This window comes from Periplaneta americana, chromosome 3 (genome assembly GCF_040183065.1).
Source record: "Periplaneta americana isolate PAMFEO1 chromosome 3, P.americana_PAMFEO1_priV1, whole genome shotgun sequence".
Lineage (NCBI taxonomy): Eukaryota > Metazoa > Arthropoda > Insecta > Blattodea > Blattidae > Periplaneta > Periplaneta americana.
In genome coordinates this window covers 42,803,407-42,816,944 of record NC_091119.1, presented here as the reverse complement: position 1 = coordinate 42,816,944, position 13,538 = coordinate 42,803,407, and the positions used below count along the sequence as shown (strand labels likewise).

Below are 13,538 nucleotides of genomic sequence, written 5' to 3'. Positions count from 1 at the left end.
TTGCGCGAAACAGCAAAATGCATCACGAACATTAACTCTCAATAAATGATCCAAATGTAATGTTAACGTAACTTACTGCACCCAAACTCAAAATTATATTCTTCTTTTGTCTCAAAAACAAATTGAAAACAATACCGGTTACCCAAAGTGAATAAAATAGTTACGTCACCAACGATATAAACAAGATAACTAATGACAAAACAATTTAATCAAACTGTAAATGCTCATGACAAAGATTTGAATTAACGTTTCTTTTCATGTTATAAGAGAAAAAGAATTAAAAAAAAATGTCTGAAACCACTTTGGTCTACGTTATTTTCTTGTAAAGCACTAAAGAGAATTAAAATTTCGCAATGTTATTAAGTTGAAGTTAAATGATGAATCTAACACAAAACGGATTTCACATGGTTTTATCTTTGTAATACACAAATTTAATAACCTTATATAACAATACGTTACATAGGTATACGGAAAGTGCACAATCATGCATATACCGGTAGAAATAGTTTTATTTTTGGGCAAAATATTGTGCCTGCGGCATTGTCACTTGCGGGGACACTTATGTGGTATCTCGAGACCTTCAGTCCACAGTTTACATTCAAAAACACTATAACTGAATTCGTACACAAATCCTTATGCAGTTCTCATTTCTAATTAAAGGGAAAAATATCACTGCTTTAATGTCAAGTGAAAACAAAATAATAAATGAGTAAGTTAATGTTTTCATGAATGCCATAGCATAGCCTATTGATCTTCCAACACAGAATGAACTAATAATGCATTAAAAATGATAATGATTTATATAACTTACCGAAACATAGACGCAGTTGCATGAGTCGGTAGCCAAATGACACAGCTAATGCAAGGTCACTCGAAGCTTGCTGCTATCATACACCCATGCAGCAAGCCACACGAATTCCAAGACCCTATGTCAACATAAGAAAATGTATATTAAACTTCAGTAATTAATTCAGACCATATCTAAGTTCCTTTTTAACATTACTTTGCCATATGGTTGGTTCAAACGAGAACTTCAATTACGAGAAAAGTACAGTCTATTCAGGCTCATGGATCATAACTTAGCAATGGCTACAGTAATCAATATATTGATATGGGAATGAAAGAGTGTAATATTACCTACACATAACTCAATTACACAGATCTCTCAGTGTAAACTGTCTAGAGAGTAATTAATTAATTCTTTGTATGGCCATCAAAAAGTCAAGGACATTCAACTCTGTAGCCATCTCTACAGGACAAAAGATAACCTTCATGTCAAATATTGACTAAGACCTACTTTTTAGTCAAATGCTTCTCATAACGCTTGTAGATGTACGTCCTGTTTCAAAATCCACATATTTTCACTGCACATATTTTATAAATATGATTAATTCATTTCAAACAGCCAAATTCGAACACTATTCACTTCCACTCGCCATACGACACCAGCAGCAATGCCAAAATTTTTCATATACGGTAATCAATGCAACCAATACACGGCAGATGAGGGATTTTTTTTCCCATAATAAATTTAATGAAGGTTGAAGTACGTACGTTTTCCAATTTTAATAATTATACAATTCAATAAAGTTCCAGATTAAGACTTATATATGATCTAACTAAAGTGCTTAAATGAAGTTGTAAAAAGTGACATTTGGTAGAGATATTTTGTCATATAATGTTGGCTTCCCTGACGAAGTAAATTTACGAAACCCGTCATTACTTTTTATGTACTATTTTCCAAAAATTGTAGTATCTAATAAGAAGTAATAAAGTATTTATAAGTAAATTATATTTGAATTGTTGGCAACAATAAAACGAGGCAATTTTATTTGTAAATGTTATTAGTCACATTTATTGTTCATAAACATAACTATTACCGTATGCTAATCAGTGTAGGTTAATTTAGATAGTATCTAACGTCCAAATAAAATATACTTTATGACCAATAATTCTTAAGAAAAAAAAATAAATACATTGAGTCGGGATGACAGTGTATCCCATTTTGGTACCTTTAAAAGTATATTGTAAAAATTTTCATATTTAGATCGTGTAGGCTATTATTTACACGTTCTAATCACTTACTTTGCATTTAAACTCTTCTTCGCCCGTTAATCCTTAATTAACAAATAAAATAAAAAATCCTATCAGCAGTCGAACATTTTTATTACTACTATCTCGTATTTCAGCATTTGGGTATCACGTAAATTGCAACCAATATTAACCATAAAATAGGGTCACCAAAGAACCATAAACATTTCCACTTCTTATTTTTTTAGTACTATTACTCGCACTATTAGTTCATGTGCATAGATCTTACTTCAGTCATTAGAGGATATTATGAGCCATTAATCAGTTATTATCCTACCGCACACCACATTTCTCCCAAATGATGAAAATAATGATCTGCACAAAATGCAAGAAAGTGGGTGATTTTTTTCTCTTTTTACGGACGAGGGATCCGAAGGCTTACCCTGCAGCCTAAGGTTTATTGTGCTTACCATTCCTATTCTATGAATGATACTTGTAGCCCAACTGCTGTGCTCTTGTATAAGTGCAGCACTCTGCATCATGAATTGAACCCAGGATATGGTATGGGGGGACATTCTGGGGACAAAAAATTAAATTTGGGGATAGTCCCCAGGAAACGGGAACGTCTGGTAACGTTATTATAGCATCCAAAATCATTCATTCTGTAAGCTGTGGCATTCAGAAAAGTGGAGGGATGAGTACTTCACATGAAAAAAACTTCTTCTGATGCTTGAAAATAAATCCGCCAAAGTGGAGTCTCAAAATAATATTAAGGAAAATAAGATAAATAGTAAGAATACTTCTGAAGAAGAAATAAAAGTACTGCTAGAAATACAATCGAAAAATCACTAAAAATTACAGTAATGAAAGTAAACACATAGGCTCAGTGGCATAACTAGAGTCTTGGAGGCACCAATATAATCCTGTAAGATCTTGTCTTTCTAGTTTTCATGCATCAAGTTTTCTGCATTGCAGGAGGTACTCCTTGTTCATAACATAATGGTTGTCGTTTTATAAATGTAGTAGATATGTAAAACATTTTTCATACTGGTACAGTATCTTAAAACTCATTCCTTGCTTTGACCTCAGCAAAGTTATCTATTAGGCCTACTCCTTCGAAGACCAACTTCCTGGCCACAGATTGCTCGATGGAAACAATATTTTGCTTTCTGTATTTTGTGCAGACCATTCAATCTTGCATGACTCATGGTGCTTCTCAGAGAGCTTTTTATTACCGTAATTTAAGCTTGGAAAATGAATGCTCCATATTGACATTTGTAACATCAGAACTGTACAAACTTCCGAAAAACTGGATGAAAGGAAGTGATTTTTCACTATAAGAAGAGAGACCAGTTCATTGATTGTTCTCACTTTTTAGATCTCACTAATAAGTGCCGATCATGTACTTAAAATTTCTCGGAAATGCTGGAGAAATGTTTTTGCTGTCATGTGTCTGCGAATTCCTTAGCCTTATGCAGGAGTTCAATGTCATTTGAATTTTGTAGAGACTTTCAGATTCCAAGAACACTAAAGTTTGATATCACTTCACTCAAATAATTGAAACTTGCATTTGACATGTAATCACAACCAGAACGCGGAAAAAAAAAAAAAAACAAAAACAAAAAAACAAAAACAAAACAAAACAAATTTTCACGAAAAGAACTTTCAGGATCTCTCAACCATTTATATTGAGAGAGTTCGTCATAGTGACGTCGCACTTTTTCATATTGAGGATGAAGACATTCAGGCAGGATAGAGCAGTTATATGCTATTAAGCTTGCCTCCTCTTTCAGTTCTTCAAGGCACCTCTGTAAAAGTTCTATGCACTGATTTTGATAAATCCATATTTTTGGATTTAAGTGTGATGGGCACATTGATTGTCTGCAATATTTTATATTAGAAAATCACCATACCTAATTATCAATGTGCTTTTTCACTTTTTTCATCAGACTTGGAATTCAACAGAATTATCTTTTGAATGTCTCTAAATATCACTTTTAAGGCAAAAACTACATCATACCTTTCGGCCCATTTGGATGGATTTACTTTCTTCAGCATTACATTTTGGTCATCTGTGCTGAAAGAAGACTACTAAGAATATTCCATTGCCCAAAAATAAAAAAAATAAAAATTCTAAAAAATTTTCTCATTACCTCAAATTCTGCTACTGCGTCATTCACTACAAGATTTAAATTATGGGCACTGTAATATACAGCAGTATCTTAAAGACAATATATTTTGCCTATTTTCATTCCATTATGTCCTACGGAATAATATTTTGGGGAAATTTTGCATAGTAAAAATATATTCTTATTACAAAAATGAGCCATTAGAATAATAGTTGGAACAAAGGCTAGAGAATCATGTAGATTATTTAAAAAAAAAAATTAGAGATTCTGACCTTAACAAATCAATACATATACTCTACAATAAATTTCCTCTTATGTAATAAAATTTTCCAACTAACTCAGCCATACATAGTATAAATACCCGCAGAAGGAATGATTTTCATACGCCATCATCAAATTTATCATACTTTCAAAGGGGAGTACGTTACATGGCGATAAAAATGTTCAATAGTCTTCCTGAAGACATTAAGAATCATAGCCAAAACCCTGCATTATTTAAGGTAAAACTAAAAAATTACTTAATATCTCACACTTTCTATTCTGTAGATGAATTCTTGACATTTCACAGTACTGTGTAAATATTATAATACTATTAAATGGTAAACATACTACATTGTATAAAATATTACTGTTATTAAGGTATTAATTCTGTACATATTTCATATTTGCATTTAATATGTATTGCATCTTATTGTTAAACGTAAGAATTGGACATGTTCTTTATTCTATGCTATAAAGCAAATGTAAGAATATTATGGAATGAATAAATTTATCTATCTATCTGTCGCACATAATCAGAAGCAATGTGCATGATCAGAGAATGAGCGACCTGGTTCACAAGAGAATGACTATTTGAGGTAATAAAATTAGTTTTGGTTCGTTGTATGTCTGGTCATGCAAACTGTCTTCTTTCTGGGACTTAAAAACTATCTGTGCGAAAAAACTTTTTTCTAAGACTGTACAATAAATTGCTTTTGGCTCAATATTTTTTATCCTCTTTTGTACACCATTGTAAACACCTCTCATGCTGCTGGCTCATCATATCCTTGACCACGATATTTTTTCAGAGAAAACGCTCTTTTTTATATTTCTTTTATGACCTCATTAGATTTCATGTAGTGCGGACTGATCCTCTTCTACATGAAAACCAAGAAAAGATTCTTTGATTTTCAATGCTTTCAGTACTGGTACCTATTCCGTTCTCATTTTTTTTAATCACGCAGTAACAATAAATTTGACTTAGATGATCTCTCTTAGATATATCTTAGGTGGTATCCATTACCATATTATAAAGCAGAAAGAGCCTCTGCTCCCTATTTTGCTCCCTACGTTCATTCTGAACACTGGGACTCATATATTTTAATCTGATGTTTAGGTTTATTGAATAGGTTACTTCCTGTAAAATGGATCATACTTGGCTAGCAATTCTATAATGTTAATCCAGTATTGCCAGGCCTACTGATTTTGCAGTAGATTTGCTTTTTTGGAATCTACTGATTACTTTTGAAAATAAAGAAATTCATTTTGAATCTTTCGTACACTACTTTTAACACTTGAATATAAATACTTGATTAAATGGCGAACTTACTCCTGCTAATTATGTAAGCCGCACATGCTTACATAATTAACACGAATAAGTTCGCCATTTAATCAAGTACCGGTATTTATAAAGAAATTAGACAAATTTCCTATTTTTTGTCCTTTCACATTTTATTTTCAACAAAACCTTTATTGAAATGCAATATGGATGGAAGCCTTTTTTTAATGCATTACATGTTACAGACAAGACCTTCTTGAAAGATTTGCAGTGTTTGAGTTTCTATTCCCTTACACAAGCACACATAGAGTTACCATAAAACTTACCAAATTACTTATGAGCGCACTACACACCTACCCCAACCACATACAGTCAACATCAGAAATATTGGTCACTTCTTGCCAGCCGGGAATGTCTAACAAAAGGACACCTCTCTCCTTTGGTGTGTCGCAGGTTGCCGGCTGGTTTCCTTAAAAGTTTTGCAGAAGGTTTTCTGAGTCCCTATTTCCTTAAACATGCACACACTAAAGTACCATAAAACATGCTCAATTATTCTTAAATTATCACATCATTGGAAATGCTTTCTCTATTAAATTTCCAAGATTTGAATTTTCACAACAGACAGTGTGGCAATAACTGTACTTAGAAAACTCGGGTGTTAGAACAATGTACTCTTACCAGTATAATATAATGCCCTCACTCTTTTCTTCACCCATGCTGCCTCAAAAGACAAATTGTTAGCATCCGAAATTAAAATATACTTATAAGTTATATCTTGAGTTTGTTTTACCCATTTTCAATGTTCTGGAACACACAATTGCAAAGAGAAAAGCCCTAAATTCATAATTTGAGAGCCAGTGTTGTTTCTGTATCACTACATCTCGCCAAAAAAATTGTAATGTTGTACATTTTTTACTTGTTCCACATCTTAAAGCTTCAGTGCTAATATAAGATCTATGGAATACAATAAATGAAATGAAAAAAAAAAAACTATACTCACTTGTTATGTTAAGCCTGAACATTTAAGGTCAGCAGAGATCGAAAAATTCGGGTATCAGGATCCAAAAGTTTCACTTCCTGTAGAAAATACGTATTTTGATTCAAAGGTGCAACTATTTTTGGCAAAATCAATTATTTACCAGGAGGACATGTTACAATTTTTAAATTATATGTTGCCTTGAGTTATAGTCAGTGAATCAGATAATAGCTCGTTTTCCTCTTGACATTTAGATTATTTATTAGATCATTAGAAATTCCTAACTTGCATATTCCGAAAAGAAATTTAGTATTAGATTCTACTAAAGTTTCAACTATTAAGTTTATTACCCACGTGACTTCTCTATTTCCCAAAGTGGCAAAACGCAATCATATGATAATGACACAGTCTACTATATACAGTCACGAAGCTTGAGCTTTGAGGGCGCTAGACTGTGACGGTACTATTTTGCATTGCCTGTAATGAGGCAATATTAGCAATCCTAGTGGTGAGCAACTATCTAATGTTTGCATATTTACTACGTATTGAGCTTCGCGACTGTATATACTAGACTGTGATAATGATATAACAGGCTACTTACCACACTTTACTTGTAGGTACACGCCATAAACTTGCCTGCAATCATTGACGTCACCAGCATCTGATAATTGGGGATGGTGGGGGGGGGGGAGAGAGACCAGACAGTCATCCACATCAGACCTGCGTACTTTTTGGTTCTGCATTACTCCTAATTGAAATCATAATATACACCAGGAAGTATTTTTTTTCTGCCTTGATTTATTTTTATTTTGTCGTAATTTTACAATCTCCTTTGGTTCACCTACACTACGATTCAGATTGAAATAGAGATAAATCTTACTACTTACTACTTTAATAACTGCTATTTATTTGCAATGACTTGACATGCTGTTATACTGCATGAATAACTTTGTTAACTTGTTAATACAATACTAACATTGCCCTGTGTAATGATAAAAGGAAAAAATACTGTTTTTAGTCTCAAACATTTCCGAACACATACTTCCTTGCATCATTCTTGGAAATAAAAATGTTACAACCTTCTTGTTGTTATTAATCTCATCCAGTACTTGTTTGTGGATGTGACACACTGCTACAGAGTTGAACATTTTTTGAGTCATAGTTAACAGCAGGTAAGTCTTGAGTCTGCGTAGTGCACTGATGGTTTTCTCTGGCTCTCAGCTGGACGATGGACAGGTCAGTAGAAGTCAGACAAGATTTTCCATATATATGAATGGACACCTGACCCTTTCATCATTGACTTCAAGGTTTCTCTAGCATCATTTAAGCAACAAATCTTGTTCTTTCTGTAGTTCCACTCTTAATCATGATGTTTATTTTACGATAAGATGCTAACGCACCAATTTTTTATTTATTTTAGTAGGTTATTTTACGATGCTTTATCAACATCTTAGGTTATTTAGCATTTGAATGAGATGAAAGTGATAACGCCGGTGAAATGAGTCTGGGGTCCAACACCGAAAGTTACCCAGCATTTGCTCATATTGGGTTGAGGGAAAACCCAGGAAAAACCTCAACCAGGTAACTTTCCCCAACCGGGAATCGAACCCGGACCACCTGGTTTTGCAGCCAGACGTGCTAACCATTACTCCACACGTGTGGACACTAACATATCAAAATTTTCCCTTTTTATCAAAACATTTTCTGGAAGAACTTGTTTCTTTATGTCACACTGATTGAAAAATCGATTTTGAAGTCCCATCACAGGTGTGTCTATCACTTCAAAGTATTGTTGTTGATAGTATTCTTCATACAATTGATATGCATGTGATGTAGGCTGTTCGATCAAATTTTTGGTGGCTTCTTATGTCTTGGACATGTTAACGGTTTCCAACCAAGATCCTTAATCTTCTCATTTCATCCTTTTAAAATAGACTGAAACTTTCATTAGACCTAAGTTCGTTTAAACTATCAACAATGGTTCCAACAGATATAGTAAGACCTGCCATAGTATTTTTATTCCCCTGGAAAGACATGCTGAAGAGTTCAAGAATATCAATTACGAAGGAGCCAGTGTTCTACTCAGTCTGTTTGAAAATTACTGACATATCTTGATTTGCTGAAGTTTCTCCATCAACAAATCAAGATATGTCACAACATTTCTAAACACACTGAGTACACCACTGGCTCCTTCGTAACCATCTTCTGAGAGTTTACTTACTGTTTCAAAGACCAACTCATACTTCATCAGAATGTCCTTATGTGACCTTCGGTAGATCTGTCTTTGTGGAACAGATTTGTTTGATCCTGCAGTATTTCAACTGGTCCCTGGCCAGTGTTCTACTCAGTCTGTTTGAAAATTACTGACATATCTTGATTTGCTGAAGTTTCTCCATCAACAAATCAAGATATGTCACAACATTTCTAAACACATTGAGTACACCACTGGCTCCTTCGTAACCATCTTCTGAGAGTTTACTTACTGTTTCAAAAACCAACTCATACTTCATCAGAATGTCCTTATGTGACCTTCGGTAGATCTGTCTTTGTGGAACAGATTTGTTTGATCCTGCAGTATTTCAACTGGTCCCTGCACTACTTCCTCATGGATGTGGGTGAATACAGATTTAACTTTTGTCTTAGAAACTAGGATTCTCAACTGGCTGACTCATTTCATAGCACATTTTACTGTTCTAGATGAATTACAGCTCTCCTTCATGATGAAGTTACAGCAATGATCACCACAATGCACATAACTAACCAAAGGCTGTTTGTCAATATTATTACGACAGACTGAACACCTTTATTGACCCTACTCATACTTCCAACTCCATCATAAGCTTGTCCTCCCAAGATTTGCCAGCGGTAGTCATACTCTAATGACAGCATCACAAATGAGAGATGCTATGACTTCACCACTGCTAAAAACAATTTATAAAATCCCACAAAACAAGGTTAGGATGCACTACTCTATTCAAATCACCGTGTCTCCAATTCAGAAGGTATTTTTTTATTTTTTTACTGAGTAAATCAGTTTCCCTCAGAACTATTTATCGGAAAATTATTGGGGGGACGGGTTCCTTTGTCCTCCAGCCATGAAGCCCATGCCTGCAATAAAATATTTCAGTGCCTGAAAGGCTCTAATTTAACAATTTAAAATACATTATTCATAATACAGTATAACTAACTTTATTATATTAAAAAAATCATTTTATACATCAAAATTTAAACACAAACACATACAGTACATGACAATTATGGAGAAATTATTAAATATTTAACATAGATCCTCTTTTATTAATAAGTTACAAATTTATATACAATAATTAATTATAACGAGGGAGCCAAACAAAAAGAATAATATTTTAATTCACTTTTGCCAGTTTTACCAAATAAAAAATGTTAAGTAGAGAGGCGAGGAACAAGCTTCTAAATTATGTAAAGTTTAACAGGAATAAGATATAACAAAATGGGTGATGATTGTGAGAAATTGAAATTAATATTATTGCCTGTTACAGAAAACAGAGTGCTTTCTCATAGATGAACTTTTGGTTGACACATTTTCTTTCTTGCAATAATTATTATTCAAGAAAATGTTGATTGATACCCAGTGCCGGTGCATCCCTCATATTCAATGGTTCAGAGAATCCCCAGGAAAAACAAGGAAAACAATTTAATTGTTTAAATAAATTTATTTATAATTTACACTATCATCCTTTGTTTCTTGCTCACCTTTAATAAGTTTACTTGCAGCTCTGATGTATTTTTGTTGTATGAAAACCTATGAACTGCAGAGATCGAATATCTACATGCTTGTAAGCTTCCGAGGTTCAATTTCTCCTCTGAACCTCGCCAAGCCAGCTTCTGGACTTGGTGTGGGGCGAGAGGCAAGGGCAAATGCTGCATGGCAAACGTGTGGTTGTGCTGGTGTTTGGACCAGCGCAGGAGACACGTAGAAACAACATCGAATGACTGCTTGAAGTTCGTCGCGAGGAGACTGTCTGATAGCTGCAGTGATCTGCGCATGTGTTAGTAGTGGCTATGATTGCACACTTTCACTGTCTACAAATACTATTGTTGTGTAGTGCACATTATTCATAATGGAGCTTGATGTGGATAAATTAGTTGTTTTAGTACAGGAAAGATACGTTCTGTACAATTTTTGAAACAATATCACGACAATAATGTGATTTCTAAAATATATGAGAAATTGTAAATGAGATAAAAGCATCATGTGAATAATAATTAATTAATAAGAATAATTTGTTATAGGCCTACTTCTCTGCCCTATACTATCACTCATTATTGATTTAATATATTATTTTCCTTTATTGTGAGTCGTGAAGTAGTCATAAACATACAAAATGACGTTTGTGCACTACATTAGTACCATTTAATTTTAAGACTCTTTCAAAGAGTTTTAGGTGTAGGCGTCTTTAGGAAATAATAACCAAATACAATAGAATATCTCATATAGGCAGCCCTCTTTCATTGGCGCCATTTTCTAGCCTAGGCCAGTTTTCCAAAGCCACACAGTCAGCAGACCGTGTGAAGCTGTCGCAAGGCATTGTAAAGCAAAAGTCACGTCATGCCGTGCCATGTCTGATTCTGTGTGCACTCGGCCTAAGAAGCTACTATGAAGTACAGCTGTTTTCCTGTTACAACAATGACATTACTTATCTGTCCGATTCCACAGTCTTTCTCTGTATCATAACTTAAATACTCGGTCACAATATGATAACACGCTAGAAATACCACTCCACACATCATCTCTTTATTCTTCATCTTTCACTGTTGCTACTTCTCGTCACTGGAATTCTCTGCCGCCTGAAGTGAAGGGCTGCCAAACTTTAATTTCCTTTAAATGTAAATTAGAAAAATATCTTATGATGAGTTGCCAGACCTAATGCGTTGCAAATATTTCATGGAATGTGTTCCACTGTATTTATTTTTATATATATATTTTTTGTTTCTTATTTTCATTGTGTAATCATGTAAATCGTGTTTATTTATCACTTAACAACAATATGTATCCCACTGTGTTGTTTTTTTATTATTAATCTATTTTTTGTGTACATTTCATTCAATTGGCGGTTTCTGGTTTAATTATGTAAATCCTACTTAATTGTAATCTAATACTAATATGTATACTAATGTGTTTATTTTTATTTCTACTGTGTACATTTTTTTATTGAATTATCGGCTTACTTACTTACTTACTTACAAATGGCTTTTAAGGAACCCGAAGGTTCATTGCCGCCCTCACATAAGCCCGCCAGCGGTCCCTATCCTGTGCAAGATTAATCCAGTCTCTATCATCATACCCCACCTCCCTCAAATCCATTTTAATATTATCCTCCCATCTACGTCTTGGCCTCCCTAAAGGTCTTTTTCCTTCCGGTCTCCCAACTAACACTCTATATGCATTTCTGGATTCGCCCATACGTGCTACATGCCCTGCCCATCTCAAACGTCTGGATTTAATGTTCTTAATTATGTCAGGTGAAGAATACAATGCGTGCAGTTCTGTGTTGTGTAACTTTCTCCATTCTCCTGTAACTTCATCCCGCTTAGCCCCAAATATTTTCCTAAGCACCTTATTCTCAAACACCCTGAACCTATGTTCCTCTCTCAGAGTGAGAGTCCAAGTTTCACAACCATATAGAACAACCGGTAATATAACTGTTTTATAAATTCTAACTTTCAGATTTTTAGACAGCAGACTGGATGATAAGAGCTTCTCAACCGAATAATAACAGGCATTTCCCATATTTATTCTGCGTTTAATTTCCTCCCGAGTGTCATTTATATTTGTTACTGTTGCTCCAAGATATTTCAATTTTTCCACCTCTTCGAAGGATAAATCTCCAATTTTTATATTTCCATTTTGTACAATATTCTGGTCACGAGACATAATCATATACTTTGTCTTTTCGGGATTTACTTCCAAACCGATCGCTCTACTTGCTTCAAGTAAAATTTCCGTGTTTTCCCTAATCGTTTGTGTATTTTCTCCTAACATATTCACGTCATCCGCATAGACAAGAAGCTGATGTAACCCGTTCAATTCCAAACCCTGCCTGTTATCCTGAACTTTCCTAATGGTATATTCTAGTACGAAGTTAAAAAGTAAAGGTGATAGTGCATCTCCCTGCTTTAGCCCGCAGTTAATTGGAAAAGCATCAGATAGAAACTGACCTATACGGACTCTGCTGTATGTTTCACTGAGACACATTTTAATTAATCGAACTAGTTTCTTGGGAATACCAAATTCAATAAGAATATCATATAATACTTCCCTCTTAACCGAGTCATATGCCTTTTTGAAATCTATGAATAACTGATGTACTGTACCCTTGAATTATCGGCTTCTGTTTTTATGTGATTCGTATTTGATTCTAACAACATTAATATGTACTCCACTATGTTTATTTTTATTTTATGAGGTAAATTTTTATGTAACTACCTCTTTTGATCTCATTATGTACCTAAATTGTATCAGTATGTAATTACTTAATTCTGATCCAGTTTTATGTTCAACTATGTAAACAAGTTTTAATCCTGGTTGAGTGTAAGAGAAGGCCTTAACTCTGCCAGGTTAAATAAAGCCATTATTATTATTATTATTATTATTATTATTATTATTATTATTATTATTATTATTATTATTATGTTTTAAAAATCAAGGAAGTGGATCTCTCAGCTACACTGTGCCTGACAAGGTTAAATATATATATTTTACTTGAACTGTTGCCTACTAACATTAGTATGACGTCAGAACTGTATTGTATTATTGTATTAATGAACTTACGTAGTGTTTTCTCGATTGTTTGCAACAAGATATTAAAAATGCTCTATTCGCTGC

The 13,538-nt window shown here is 33.9% G+C and overlaps 1 protein-coding gene across 1 annotated transcript in view; it reads right to left on the bottom strand.

Annotated features, from left to right (window-relative positions):
- Positions 1-1,468, bottom strand: part of rdx (BTB/POZ and MATH domain-containing protein rdx) — a 277,477-nt gene extending 276,009 nt beyond the window's left edge. Inside the window, exons 1-2 of the mRNA XM_069820397.1 lie at positions 1,298-1,468; positions 812-926 (exon numbers count right to left, since the gene is read on the bottom strand). Of these exons, the coding sequence (XP_069676498.1) occupies positions 812-819 (8 nt within the window). The 5' untranslated portion in view covers positions 820-926; positions 1,298-1,468. The remainder of the gene's footprint in view (positions 1-811; positions 927-1,297) is intronic.
- Positions 1,469-13,538: the final 12,070 nt, after the last annotated feature.